A 14957-nucleotide genomic window follows, 5' to 3' on the forward strand; every position below is an offset into this window, starting at 1 on the left:
ATGTAAGATGTGAGGCCTCCCCTGGCCAGCACATCTGGAAAGGTAACAAGCACACCGTGCGTGTCTCCTGCTCCTCTGATGCTCTATCACACTCTCCCGCGTCCCTGGACAGTACGGCTTGTCTACTACCTGCTAAGATCTCAGTGTCTGTTACCCCTCAGGTCAGGTGCCTAGGTCACCAAAGTGAGTGTCTGGGGTGGGCAGAGAGGGACAGCATCTGGACATGCAAACCGTCTTATTTAGGACTTGATCTTTCAGAGGGGGCATGCCAAATGTCCCCTGGACTGGCCACATGGAGCTGGATGGTGCAGAACGTTTAAACACACTATGCACGGCAGTATGGCACACACGTTCTGCAGCAGGCATCTGGGCTCTGAGATCTCTGCACACTGAGGCTCACAGAGGGATACTGCATTTATTTGGAGGCTGGTGGGAAGCGCGATGTCTATCAGAGCTATGGCAGGACTCGCTGAGCACACATGGTTTTAACACTTATCACATGCACAACTCATGGGGACAATCTGCAAGTTCCATTCCATGCCACCTCTGGGGGAGAAATCGGGCAGGACTAGCAGCTCTACCCTATGCCATCTCTAAAGAGGAGCTGTGTGCCAGTAATGCAGTTTAGAACACCTGCACCCTGACCACAGCAGGCAGCTGCAAGGACACGAGCCCCAGCAGACCCAAGGGAATCAGGAACTACAGGCCAGCAATGCAGACAGCGGGACAGGATACACAGCTCTGACAGGTTGAGGGATGCTGACCTTAGCACAGATCAAAGCGTGAGCCACACTGGCAGGGCAAACTGTCCCCTGAGGGGTCAGACCAGGCACCCCGGTCTCAAATTCTTCCTCCACCTGTCTTGGCCCTTGGTGTCACGGGGTATCTGCGTCTGTTGTCTCCATTCGCCCCACTCAGACCTGAGTACCCAGAGGCTGGGTCTGGATGGATCACAGAGACTGGCGGAAGGGGGAGGGAAAGTCAAGGCGAGTGCCAGATATCCTTCTCCCTGAAAAGCCAGGAAGCCAAGGTGGAAAGTCCGACTCAGCCTTTCCCAGAGCCAGCACCACTCAGAGACTAGGTGCAAACTGCACGCCTGATGAGCACAGGACCCTGGGGCTCTAGACATCTAAAGCCAGAGATAATGCAGAGTCCATAAGCAGGGGTATGGGAATAAATACTTTTAACTTTTTCTCTTATAAATATGCATTAGAACATTTGATAACACAAACTAAGGGCTCTGGATTAACTTAAAAGCAGACTAGATCCTGCAAGAGCAGCAGGACAGTCACTTAAAAGTCCCTGTTCTTGTGTGCCTCAGTCCCGTGGCACCTTGAACTGGTCCTTCTCCCTGCGGATGGCCCTCATGGTGGTCACAGGGTCCGTCTCCCCAGCATGTTGTTGCACAGTCTTCTCCCTGCATAGGCAAGAGATAGCAGGGTGTGGGTAGAGCCCAGACACCCTCATGCAGAAGAACAGCTAGGAATAAGCCAAGCAGGTCTTTCCAGCAATATGCAAATGGAAGGCCACCAACTCTATGCTGCCCACCCAGCCCAGAGTCCCAGAGCTTCAGGGATCTTTAAAGAAGTTCTCCAAAGGCTCTCCCCATAGGTCAAGGGTCCCCCACATCCTTGCCAAGATGTCAAGAAAAGCATCCTCACCTTTACGGGACAAAACCTGCCCTCTTGGGCACACTTTAAATAAAGCTAGGGTATGAGGGTCAGGCTCATTCACCTCAGGACGGGTTAGCTCTGGTCCATCTCTTTGATGGGGGTGAACTTGGACAAAATTATGAAGTCTGAACTACCACAGGAAGGTAAGGCCAAGAGAGGACCCCGCAACCATCTTACTTCACTCTCATGAAGGGGTTATAGGTGAACTCCTCTGCCAGAGTGGACGGCACCGTAGGCTCCCCGATGGCATATTTCTCCTATAAAAGATGACACTGTCATATAGGGACCAATGGGTCCCTACTTTCAAATAGCTTAGTGAGCTTTCAACACAAGTCATCCCGGGAGGCAGAGCAGAGAACAGTCAGTGGACAGGTGGGCGTCTGGTTGTGGAGGGAGGCCGGGCTCACAGGAGGGACTAGAGTCGTCTCCCACTGCGTCCCCGAGAGTAAACAACTGTGACAAGTATGTCACTTCTGCCTGTGCTGTCTCTGAAGGGAGGACATCCTGTCTCCATTATGTGAGCTTTATGTTTTGCACAATCAAAACACACACCCTCCCCACAAGAAAACTAGCATGAGGAGCAGTGAGTGACTTGGGCTCCCAGCACAGGGTGTGGGGCTTACTCTCCTGTCAGGAGCTCCCACCAAGTGCCTGCAGAGTGGCCAAGCAGTAGAGTACTGGACGGCACTGGCCACTACCTTGCATGGATAGCCTTGCTCCTGAGCACCATAGACCATGGCAGAGACAGTGCTAACACAACTGAGCAGAAGCTGCGTTTATAAGCCAAGGGGTCTCCATGCAGCTCTTGCCCAACTCTTGCCTGGCTAACATGGAGGCCTCAGGGACAGAGCTGGGACAGCAACTGCAGACACCCACATGGCCCCTCCATCACCAGGACACACAGCCAAGGGTTAGGAAAGAGACCAGTAGCACTGATGGTTGGTGAGCATGCAAAGTGTCAGGAACTATGGGGGTTAAGAGGAGAACATAAAACAACAGGACCCAATTTTCAAATTTTGAAGATCAGTTTAAGAGTAAATACATTTGGCTATACAATCCAGCAGTTCCACTATTAACCATATAGCCAAGAGCAGAAGAGAAAAAAAAGCAGGAACAGAACGCCAGCCACAAGCGCTCACAGCCTGTAAACCAGGAAAGCACACGAGGGCGCACCCACAGATGGATGAGCTCCCATAGTGAGCCACGTAATACAGGATGTACTCAGAGACAAAACCAGCAGGAATGGGCCTCAAAATGAGGCTGAGCAAGAGCAGGGGAGGGCCGAGGAAGGTCATATGATTGTTATACAAGCCTCTAGATAAGGTCATGGACTGTGCTAGACAACAGGACAGCTGCCAATGGCAAGGCGCTGAGAGGGTCAAAGTGCCTTGGGGGAGGGGAGCTGGAGAGATGGCTCCGCAGCTGCTGCTCTTGCAAAAGATCTAGGTTCAGTTCCCAGCACCCACAGGAAACTTAGAACCACCTGTCCCTCCACTTCCAGGGGCTCTGACGCCCTCTTCTGGCCTCCACGGGCACCAGGCATGCACATGATGCACACAGGTCCCGGCAGGTAAGACACTCATATACAACATCAAAATCAACTTTGTTAAAAAGTGCCTTGCAGAGCAGAGCCGCAGTGTCTAGCTTGACTGGGGCCGGGCTCATGTGGATGTGCACTGTCAAAGCTCAGCTAACCACAGACTTCATTCAAGACATTCGCATGCATGTAAATTACCCTTAAAGTTCGGTTTGTCTGGCATTGTGAGGCTTTGGGTTTGATCCGCAGAGGAAATAAGGAGACAAAGTAAGTTGCAGAGCGGTATTACAGTATGGACAGTGTGCATACAGTATAATCTCACTGATAGGTGAGTATTAAACGCATACTCTGAGAATCAGGTATGAATATAACGGGGGCTTGAAATTTTTTGAGGTGATGGTTTTGATATGCTGCCCAGGAGGCCTTGAACATGCGGCGCTTCATTCTCGTAAGCGGGATTAGACACGTGCCACCACACCTGATGCAGCACTGGGTTCCGTGTTGTGGTGGTCGTCCGTCTCACGGAGCCCAGGCTTGCTAAGAACACACACTGTGGCTGAGACTGGCCTTGAACTTCTGACTCATTTGCCTCGCTTAGACTCCCAAGTACTTCCAACTAAGTACATGCCACCATTCCAGGTTGAATTTTTCTGGTTTTGTTTGTTTTTGAGACAGGGTCTTACTATTCCTGGCTGGCATGGTGCTCAGATTGTATGTAGCCTTAATCTGGCCTCAAACTTGTAATTCTCCTGCCTCCCTCCTGGATTACAGGTAAACTGAATTTTCTAATATTACTTTGTAAACCCCTTGCTGATCTGGAAGGGACGTTGGACAGGCTCCTATCGTAGACAATACAACAGACTTATATAATAAAGCACCGCACATGAAGCTCCCAGGTCCACACAGCTCTGATGGTATTTACAGTGAGTGACAGGTGTCGAACAAAGCACTTGGCCCACTGCCTGGGGCTAGAATGTGGTAGCTCGCTTGTGCCATCGTGGAGATCAACCCCTTCAGATGAGATCCCTACTGTCTGGGTGACAGCAGAAGCAGGCTCCTCACAGAGGATTCAACTTAATGCTTAGTATGTGGGGAATAAGGTTGGACCCTGGAGCCTGAGTCTCTCTCTCTCTGAGACAGGGTTTCTCTGTAGCTTTGGAGCCTGTCCTGGAACTTGCTCTTATAGACCAGGTTGGCCTCGAAAACACAGAGATCTGCCTGCCTCTGCCTCCCAAGTGCTGGGGTTAAAGGCGTGCGCCACCACTGCCTGGTGAGCCGAGTCTCTTATGCTAAGATGTAGTGAGTATCAGATGGACTCTACTGCAGTGACCAGCACTGAGCTTGTGACACCCGGCTTCCACCCACTCTGCAGATAGTGCTGTGTCTGCATCCAGGCCCTTGGAAAGTCACTGCACCATGATGCACCCCAGGACATGCTCCAGAACTGGCCCACTCACCTTGGCCCAGGCCAGTTTCTCCTGAACGGCAGCATTGTTTGGTTCCACGTGGCGTGCAAACTTCAGGTTGTTTATGGTGTATTCATGGCCACAGTAGACTTTCTGAAGAAAGAACCAACACATAGGCTTTGACTTCCACCTTGGAAACCCTGAGGGTTCAGGACTGCATCATGTCTCAGCCGGACGTAGCACCCCATTTAATGTGTGCAACTAGAGATACTGTAGGGCCACACATAGATTAAGTACTAATGAAAACTGTTTAGGTGACAGCTTTGCCCTCTTCTCTCCTCGGCTCAGAGGTGAGGCCAGCTGTGAAAGCACGGACAGGTTCCTGGGCCTACAACAGATCTGCCTCCTGAGCACAGGTTCCTGGGGCCTTAGGGAAAGGGAAGCACCGCCTACCGTGTCTGGTGGGAGCCGGCCCAAGACCTCGAGCAGAGCCTTGTACATCTCGTCCGCAGTTCCTTCATAGAACTTCCCACAGCCAGCGACAAACAGCGTGTCACCTGGAAAACACAGCGGTGCTCCTCAGGACTAGCTCACACCCTGGCCGCCTGCGCCAAACTTACCAACAGGCACCAGGACATGACTCAAAGCCACCTGCCACCAAGCCACCATTAGGCATCTTCACCCAACGTGGTGCAAGGCCACCCACAGTTCTCCACTCTGCCAGCCTCCAGGTTCAACCGCAGCCATAACTCACTGTTGGGGCATGAAAGCCAAGGCACCCTGACCCGCTCTCAGTGCCCCAGTCCCACCCTAGCTGAGATCATCACAAACCTAGTGCACTTCCTGGCTCTCAGCAGCCCTCCTGAGTCTCTTCCTCCAACACTGGGTGACCCCTTTCTCCTGCACCCTTCCCCCTTTGCTGCTGGAATACCTGAGGCGCCCCCTTCATGACCCCAGCCTAGCACTGCTCTTGGCCTCATCCTAGCATGGGCAGGACAACCTGGCTGCTTCTGTTCCCTACACACCCTAGACTTTCACTGTGGCCAGCCCATATCAGTGGGTACTCGTGGTGCCATTTATACCTTGACTGCCCCTGCCCAGAGAACCTGGCTCTGCTCCTGGGCCTCCACACCTGAAGTCCTACCCTCATCCCTCCTGCACACTTTCTGCACAGTCTGTCCCCATCTCTGCACTGTTGTCTCCCAGTGCCCAGCCTGCCTATCTCAGTTTAAACAGGCCTTATCGCACACTCCAGCTGTACAAGACGCCTGACCCCCCCCCCACCACACCCTCCTCTCAGCTATGCCCACCTCCCTTCCCTACGCCCGTCCCCTTAGGTCAGCTGGAGTGGCAGCTGACTACTGAACAGTACATGTTCCGTACTGGCCCTCACTGTGATGCCCCAGAGAACACCATGCAGTTATAAAATGACCTGAAGACACCTGGCCCCTCATGCCAGGTGCTGCCCAGGACAGTCACAGAAAGTGCAGGGCGTCGTGGGGCCTCCTCCATGCTACACAGTACCTTCTACCTCTCAGGACAGAGTCCTCAGAGATCCAGCCTCAGGCTCAGCCGGGGCTCAGTGCTACAGCATCTGCCTAACACACACAAGGCCTTGGCTTCTGTCCACAGCACTGTCAAACACAACGGGGCTGAGGAGACTGGTTAGTTGGCAAGTGCTTGCCTTACGAGCATCAGAACCCGAGCCTGATGCCCAGAACTCATGTGAAAACCCAGGCAGCCTACTTGGCAAAGCTCTAAGACAGACAGAAGTGTTTTCCTGTCTGCTTTTCTGTTGCTGTGAAAACCAAGTTAGAGAGGAAAGGGCTTACTTCGTCTTATAACGTCCATGGAGGGAAGCTGGGCAGAAAGCTGGAGGCGGAACTGAGGCAGACATACGGAGGAGCTGTTCACTGGCTTACTCAGTTTGCATTTATTTATTTATTTATTTATTTATTTATTTTTGAGGCAGGTTTCTCTGTGTAACAGCCTTGGTTGTCCTGGAATTCACTTTATAGACAAGGCTGTCTTCAAACTCACAGAGATCTGCCTACCTCTGCCTCCCAAGTGCTGGGATTAAAGGCGTGCGCCACCGCCACCCGACTTAGCTTGCTTTCTTAAAGCACCCAGGACACACGTGCCCAGGGGTAGCAATGCCCACAGTGGACTGGGTCCTCCCATAATTACTAATCAAGAAAATGCGCTATAGACTTGCCAGTCAGATGACGACATTTGTCTCTATTGAGGCTTTTTTCTTTTTTCTCTCCCCAGAAGACTAATTTGTGTCAAGCTGACAGAAAATTAACCAGCACAGGTGTTCCTCTTCTCTAAGCTGGCATGTCCTGACTATCGGTCCATGATAACATGCCATCTGCTCTTACAGACACCAACACAGACTTTTGCAGGGCACACAGCCATGCCAACGGGGGAGGGCCAGCTATGTCTATACCTCAGTTAACCTGGACGGTCATAAGCTGAGGACCATGTGATTATCACCATCTCACCACAGCATACTGCGGTTCAGAAAAGCCTTACCAAACCACCAATTCCAGCGACAACATGGACACAGCAGAGCTGCCATGTTCCATGCCACAGCTCCGCTCTCAGCTCTAGAGTTCAGAGGGCAGAGGTGAGCCCCAACACAAAAAGGGTCCAAGGTCTGCGCATAAGCCACGCAATGCCATGAGGAAGACAAGGAACTCAAGTCAGGAGTGCAGGCTCACACCTGCAACCCCACACTCGGGAGGCTGAGGCAAGAGGACTGCCACAAGTTCCAGGCCAGCCTGGGCAACAGAGACCGCTCTGAAAACAAAACAAGACAAAACCCTAGCATTCTGTAATGTGTTTTTAAAAAGCTCGGGTTCCTGGGCAATTGCATATTTACAGAACAGAGATCCAAGTCTCCAGCCAGTTCCCCCTCAGTGTCTCTCCAGGGTTCCTCCCATCTGAACCGTGCTGCTGTGACCTCATTAGAATATGCTGGCATGTCCCCCAGCCCAGGCTTACACAGCCCCAGTGGCATCATCACTCTGAGAGGCAGGAGCCTGGCCCCCTGCCCCACCCCAGTCCGTGCCGCTTGAGCACTGTGGTCACAGTCTGCAATTATCACCTGCACCGTTCTGATTTTATTCATAAGGAGAAAGTTCCTGATTTTTGGACAAACCTACTTGCGCTGAGTGTGAACTACACACATTGCTCCAGGGGCTGGCTTGGCCTCAGCATGTGAACCTCCCACTTTCAAGTCAGGCTTCTGGCTCTGCAGGGTCACTAGGTGCGCATCACCCAGATCAGGTAACAGGGCTCTCTGAAAGCCTGCAGGAAGGATACTGGGATCCCCTGGGGCCTTCCTCAGCCAGCTCCCCTCCATTTGTTGGCTACTAGAGGGTAAGGGTTGAGGTTGCAGGATGGTGACCCTCAACCACATGATGCAGCAGCAGCCAGGCAAGCAGCAGCCCAGCCTCAACTCAGAGCACCTCTGCACTCAGTAGTTTGAACAAATCCCAGGCTCCATCCTGGGTTGTGGCTTCCTTATATGAGATGCAGGGCCGGAGAAGGTGCAGCCCCTGCTAGAAGGTGTGTCAGGAAACACCTTGCTTCTCTCACAGGACTTTTTCCTCACACAGCCAATGCCAAACAGAGTCTTTACATAGATGTCCCCCCCATCTCCCCAACTCACCTGTGAACACAGCAGAGGGCTCTGAGCTACCAGGCTTGCTCACAAAGTAACAGATGTGTCCCGAAGTATGGCAGGGTGTTGACAGACATTTGACACTGAGAGACCCCACCTGAAATAGAGGTGCTGGGATGAGCTCCGACCACCAGTAGTCTTTTTGGAACGTCACAAGTGGCAGCACTATGACCCTCCTGTTCCTGACCACCTGAATACATTTATTCCACTGCACTCGAGACACCTACAGAGCATCCCAGGGCTTGGACAGCCCACAGGCAGGGCCCAAGGATCCTGGCTAAGGTGTGGCTCAGGTGCAGATGCTCCAGATGTGTTTTTTCAAGGACGAAAGCACAAGAAGCTTATTTTGTTTTAGTCTCCAGAACTGAGCCAACTCTAAACCAGTCATTTTCCCATTAAAGATACTTCTCTTCTGACCACCTCCCCAGCTCTTCAAGTGGTCAACCCTCAAGCCGACCCAGCAATGTCTGACTCAAGACAGAGTCAACAAGAACATCTGCACAGCCTTTCTGCTCAAGTTGTCTCATTCTGACCCATTTCCCAAGCAGTGCAGCTGCGTGTCCTAGCAAAGGCCTCCATCTCCACACAGCTCTACTGTCACGTCACAGAAGTCAAAAAGACCCCAGAGGCCCCATTCAAATTCCCCAGTGACTCGGAGGCCCGCTCTGAGGTCTTCCCCAGTGTCCAGCTGACTTGGAGGCCCACTCTGAGATCTTCCCCAGTGTCCAGGCACATTTTGCAGTTGATTTTCTTACTATGCTCTTATTTTTTGTTTTATTTTGTTTGTTTTTGGTTTTTTTGAGACAGAGTATCTCTGTACAGCTCTAGTTGTCCTGTAACTCACTTTGTAGACCAGGCTGGCCTTGAACTCAGAGATCTACCTGCCTCTGCCTCCTGAGTGCTGGGACTAAAGGTGTACGCCACCACAGCTCGACTTCACTATGCTCTTGAAGGGAGGACTGTTCAAGCAATGCTGAGACAGGTCCAGGGACCCCCTTGCCTGATCAGCCCCTTTTCCAAATGATGCCTGTGGCCCCAGCATCCTGGAAGGGCTTCCTGTGTACCTGCAGTGTGGTAAGGTGTGTGACTTTGTGCGTCAAGGCCCCAATGCGGTCGTCACCTCCGTAAACGTTCAGCCCAGGCTCCAGTTTCACCAGCTTCTCATTGCCACCAGCATGGTCCCTAGAAGTCAAACACGAGGCCTGGGGTAACCTGATGAGATGGAGGGCCTGCTTGCTTGCCTTTAACCCCTGACCAAATGGAGTTTTCACTTTGCCTATACATTTTTCAGTAGAAACAGGCAACCCGGAACCAATTTTTACCATTTGGCAACACCGAAAACAAGTGTCTCAGGGTGTCCAGCACGCCCCTGAACAGAGAAAGCAGGTCACATAGACCTAGGGTCCCAGACATGGCTCCCACACCTCAGGGCACAGGAAGTTACCTGGAGCGCTCCCACTAGCCAGAAGCCTCACTCTGACCGCACTTCTGAGCTCAGAGATTGGGCACTAAGGTGGGCGTGCGGGTTGGAAGGTTCACCCAGGTAATCCTAATGCATCCCAGTTTGGGCCAGCACTGGCAAAGGCTATGTCGGGAACTCAAGAACCTAGATCCTGCCCACCTGCAGGAGGTCTGCATGCAGAGCACAGGACAGCCAGGTGCTGGCACCTCCTAGGACCAGGGACTCCCACAGTTCCCCAGAGTAGCAGAGGGCAAGGCCATGGTAAAGGCACAGACACACTGTGGGCATCTTTAGCTCCAAGATGGGGATGGGAAACACCTTCCCCTGTCAGTCCCTTGGCTACTCCACTCCATAGCCAAACAATCCATGGAACAGCAGGGCTCTAAGGTAACAGGAACAAGTGACCCAGCTCTCTGCTCCATGGCCTCCAGGACGAGGATCATACACAGGCCAGGTAGGCACCATCACCTCATTGCCTACCTTTGAAAATGTCACTACCAATGAGCAATAACACAACTTGATCTGCCTGTGAGCTACAGGCCAGACCCTTAGCTCAGCCTTAGGCTTGATGAGGACATAAGCGTGAGATGGTGATAGAAAAAGCCAGACTCCGCCACAGTTTCAGGAAAAAGGCATCTGAAGTAGTAGCTACTAAGGTGGAACAGAAAACACAAAGTGTGCACAGTGTTTGTTTGATGGCTGTGAGGCATATGCCATCAGATCCCAAAGGTAGAAGTGCCAGCAGCTGGAAGCCCAGGGAAGGAGCCTCACAAAGTAGAGCAGCCATAATGTGCAGTCCAGGCCAAGACTAAGGTCAAACTCCGTGTCCCAGGTGCTGAAGTTGCACCCAGTACCTCAGGGGCCTGGCTAAAGCAGCCACAAAGACAGAGTGACTGAGAGGCACGGGCCCCAAGCTTCCTTCCGTCGGCAGAGTCGTGGGCTCCCAGTTCTGACATACCCAGGGCAGGGTCAGAGACAGAGGCTCTGGCTCTCTTCACGGAGTCATTTAGGAAAGAAGATTAAGGGCCAACAAACATTTCTTCTACTTCTGAAGAGCCTTAAAAGATCCAAAAGCGCCGGGCGGTGGTGGCGCACGCCTTTAATCCCAGCACTCGGGAGGCAGAGGCAGGCGGATCTCTGTGAGTTCGAGGCCAGCCTGGTCTACAAGAGCTAGTTCCAGGACAGGAACCAAAAGCTACGGAGAAACCCTGTCTCGAAAAATCAAAAAAAAAAAAAAAAAAAGATCCAAAAGCAAATTCTAGGCCAGCCAGAGACCCTGGCTCAAAAACAGAAAGCAAAAGAATAATAAAAACCAGGAATGGGGCTTTGGGCAGCACTATCCCAAAGCCCCAAGTTCAAGGCCAGCCTGTGCCACACAGAGTGGAATCCCATCTCAAAACACCGAAACCAATCATACAACAAAAGTCAATCAACACTTTTGGAAACGTAAGACTTTTCCCCCCAAAAAAGTGAGGGTCTCACAGCCTGGCACTCACTAGAGACCAGGGGAGCTCTAACTCAGAGCTCCACCCACCTCCACCTCCCATTTTGTTGGTTTTGTTTGTTTAAGAAAATGCTGATGTCTACCTTCTCCTCTTTCTCCCTGACATGGGTGGATGCCAACAGCACGTTTTATGACCCTAAGATATGTGAAGGCAGCCACTGGGACCCTTCTGTGACCAGAGAAGCCTAGTTTTAAGGGACAGCAGTGCCCTTGTGCCTGAGAATGCTGGCCCTATCCTGTTCCTCCACACACCACAAACACCTCACCCGGAAATTGCTGCATTAGTGGAACCCAGAGGTCAGTGGCCCAGGAGGAAGAAGGTGGAGCCTTGGTGTATTCTTCCCTGCTCTATGGACAGTAACTTCTCAGGTGAATAGCTGACCCCACCCCAGGTCCATCCACAGCCTAAGCACTTACCAGTGGTGATGAGTGGTGAGCACTGTGGTCAGCTTTACACGGTGCTTTTTCACTGTTTCTATAACCTACAGGCACGGGGAGGCAGAATCAAGGTTCAGTCACACTTCTGGTCCTGGTTTACCTGCCTGCAGAGTGGGTGCCCAGCTCTCTCCCCACCTACAATGACTGACTACAGGTCAGTCATTTTCTTTTTCCTTTCTCTTCACCAACTTAACTACTCTGTCCCACCGATAACCACTCTGAGCCCGGGCAGCTCTGACTGCGGTCATCCACAGCCCTGGAGCAGAAGCATGGAAGATGAGGAGGATCTCAGGGTTCACACGTGTCTGGGCGTGGAGGGTTAAAAGTATGTGTCAGGCTTGCCACAGAGGCCTGTGGTTAGACATAACTGTTTTGAATGAACCGATTTCCACCTAGCTTCCACAAAACCGCAAAGACCCTGTGGCTGTAACCCCCGGGGATGAAGGCAGGATGCTGGGTGTACGGTTCAGGGAGCTAAGAAGAGCCACACACACCTTACCTTCTGGGGTTGCACTGGGTCCACGATGGCAGCCTCCTTGGTGTCCTCATCAATGATCAGGTACATGTAGTTGTCAGTCAGGGCGGGCAGTAGCTCAACCTTCATCATGTCTTGCTCCACAGTCAGACTCTTCCTGAAATCTGTGTGATACAGAAGGACTCCCGGCAGGACCTGACCTGAAGAGACACAGCGGAGGAACCTCACCCAGACTTCAGAGCAGCCATACCCTTGCACTCAGGGCTCTGATAGTTGGCTTTCCCAAGCTCCTCTGAGGAAATCTCCTATTCATTACATCCTTCAGGAAAGTGGGGACTAAGTAAGCCAGTCCATCTCAGGTACAGAATTATTGTTTTGGTTTGTGTGGGGGGGTGCTTTTTAGGTTCTTGGGGGTTTTGTTTGATTGTTTGCTTTTTTTTTTTTTAAGAATTCCTCTCCTTTATTCTCCAAACAGCTTTTATACCAAAACATAAATTGAGTGGGAAATACACCAGCATTCTGTCTCAGAGTGCTTTTTTTTTTTTTAAAAAAAAATAGATCTCCCTCTATATCCCTGTCTAGCCCAAAACTCATTATGTAGTCCAGGCTGGCCTTAAATTCGGCAATCCTTCTGTCTCAGCCTCTTTCAGTTTCATTTGTCTTTTGCAGTGGAAGGGACAAAACCCTGGGCTCACATGCAAGGCAAGTTAGCTACACCTTGTGCTAGACTTGGAATCTTGACATTTCTTTTCAGAGTTCTTACAGGCCTTCCCAGCTGCCTGTGGTGTGACTCAAAGCTGAGGCAGGCAGAACAAGGCACCACAGCATGGCTGCTCGCCCTCCAGTCATGGCCTCTGCACTAACAAGAGCTCAGTCCTCTGAACTGACAGCCCTTCTCAGGTCTCTACTCAGATGAGAAAACAGCACTTTACACTAAATAGCCAGCACAATGAAAAATACACATAGTGCCAGCTCCCGAAAATAAGGCACTGGCTGTCTGAGACTCAGGCATGAGCCACAAAGAACAATCATCCAGGCAAGGATTGGCCTGGGTGCACCAAGGAGGCAGCGAGGGACTGGGGGACAAAGGTATACACTACTCCACCCATTCAGATGCCAAAACCGTTTTCAGCAGTAAAACTCGCATTCAACCTGAAACATGGGGCCTCCAAAAAGGTTTTCTGCCTTGGCTTTAAAGTGGAGAAGCCACACAAGGTGGTAGAGACCGTGGAATTCTGACTCTCAGGAATCCAGAAAACAACAACTTTGACCCTGTGATAGCTAGTGCTATCAACTAACAACCATGACAAGGGAAACCAACCAAATGGAACTGTTTGTTTTGTGGTGCCCCAGGGCCCAATACTAGGGAAGTGCTCTCTCGCTGAGTTAAGCCCCAGATTCCCATTTCTCCTTTTTGGCACAACAGTTGGGCATGTCCAGCAAAATAAATATTTCTCTAATATCAGGTTTCTGTAATATTTGAACTCCCTAAGCCCTGGCACTGCCCAAGCCCATGGAGGGCAGAAGGGTGAAGAGAGATGAATATGAGCCCTGTTCATGTATTTCCTGGCAGAACAGTGAATGGCTAAATAACATATTATTACTAGTGCTCAACCCACTCTAGGTCTCAAAAGAAGTTAAGTAACCTGGAGAAGACATGATAACTCCTAAAGAAGGGATTCACCAACTGAGGGCACCTCCAGGACCCTCTTTCCCAACCACACTAGCCTCACACTGCCCAGAAGATGCTCCCTGCTCTTCAGCTTGCAAATAGAGACATTTTGCTTGAGTTGGGACCTGCAGCCTGTGTTCAAGACCAAATCCCAGACACGTTTTATTTTGCTCATAACATTGTTTAAAAATTGAAGACTTCCAGAGAGTCCCATCTTCTCATCCAGCGGGGCTTCTAGAGCACCAAATGCTGAGCTGCGGACTCCCATAAGCGGCGCTGACCAGCAGTAACTGCTTGCCTAGCTCATCAGCAGCGACATTAAAGGCTATTCCTTAACTGGAGAGACCTGTACTTCTGGGGTTCTCAACGAGAGGGCTTCTTGCTTAGTAAAGATGGACCACGCACTTTCAATCACGATTGCTTCCAAATTCCCGGCTAGCTGGACTCAGGCCGGCCAGCTCCGGAGCGCTGGCAACCCACTGTTGCCCCACTAGTTGGACACCAGGAGGAAAAGCAGCTGGCTTAGAAACCGAGGTTGCGACCCCGGCACTGGAGTCCGACTCCAGCCGGGTGGGAGCAGGTGCCGGCCCTCTGTCCCCGGCCACTGACCCTGTCAGCGCCGCTGGTCTAAGCTGAAGATGCCCGGCCCCGCTTCTCTCCCGCCCGGCAGCGCACAGCACCTGCGCCCGGAGGCGGCGAGGGCTCGCCCAACCGACGTCCGGCCTGCCGGCACCGCGCCGCGCCGCGTCAGCGCCCAGACACACTTACCCAGACCGCGGCGCGCGCAGGCGGCTCCCAGCACTGACAAGCTCCGGAGGCACGGCCCGCGACCCAGCACCATGACCCACGGGGTGCACAGCCGGGTCGCCCAGCCGAAACACCAACGTCGTGGGCATCAACACTAGCGTTGGCGACAGCAGCCAATCAGTGTCCTTCTCGCACTGCTCCCAACCAACCAGCTCCTGCTCTTTACCGAAACGCCACGCCCTCAATCCGACAGTGCCCGCCCATAGAGAGCACTGCCAACCAGTGTCGGTCTCGCGGGTGCCGCCCCCAGCCAATCAGCAGCTCCTGCCCAAAATGTTCCCTACCCTGCCCTGGG

General features: G+C 52.1%; 1 protein-coding gene across 2 annotated transcripts; it reads right to left on the reverse strand.

Annotated features, from left to right (window-relative positions):
- Window positions 1–401: 401 nt before the first annotated feature.
- On the reverse strand, window positions 402–14824 carry Hagh (hydroxyacylglutathione hydrolase). Of its 2 annotated transcripts, XM_041676309.1 has the most exons (9): window positions 14624–14810; window positions 12208–12383; window positions 11688–11752; window positions 9369–9486; window positions 8293–8401; window positions 5070–5173; window positions 4668–4769; window positions 1851–1930; window positions 402–1417 (listed from the first exon to the last, which is right to left on the reverse strand). In XM_041676309.1, the coding sequence occupies exons 1-9, from the start codon at window positions 14694–14696 to the stop codon at window positions 1318–1320; spliced, it is 927 nt and encodes a 308-aa protein (XP_041532243.1). In that variant the 5' UTR covers window positions 14697–14810; the 3' UTR covers window positions 402–1317. The 2 variants fall into 2 exon arrangements, with proteins under 2 accessions (XP_041532243.1, XP_041532244.1); XM_041676310.1 differs by lacking the exons at window positions 402–1417; window positions 1851–1930 and adding an exon at window positions 3396–3440 and having other exon boundaries at window positions 14624–14824.
- Window positions 14825–14957: the final 133 nt, after the last annotated feature.

This window comes from Microtus oregoni, unplaced genomic scaffold, assembly GCF_018167655.1.
Source record: "Microtus oregoni isolate MIOR12 unplaced genomic scaffold, Mior012 000027F_ref0000203, whole genome shotgun sequence".
Lineage (NCBI taxonomy): Eukaryota > Metazoa > Chordata > Mammalia > Rodentia > Cricetidae > Microtus > Microtus oregoni.

What these genes read in the sequence shown, in the direction of transcription:
- Hagh (XM_041676309.1), bottom strand. Translation starts at nt 14,696, where the DNA reads ATGGTGCTGGGTCGCGGGCCGTGCCTCCGGAGCTTGTCAGTGCTGGGA. An exon ending in GCCCTCTGCTGTGTTCACAG is followed by an intron (nt 5,174 to 8,292) that starts GTGAGTTGGGGA and finishes TGTGTTTTCCAG; the next exon opens with GTGACACGCTGTTTGTCGCT. An exon ending in GCCGGCTCCCACCAGACACG is followed by an intron (nt 4,770 to 5,069) that starts GTAGGCGGTGCT and finishes TTCTTTCTTCAG; the next exon opens with AAAGTCTACTGTGGCCATGA.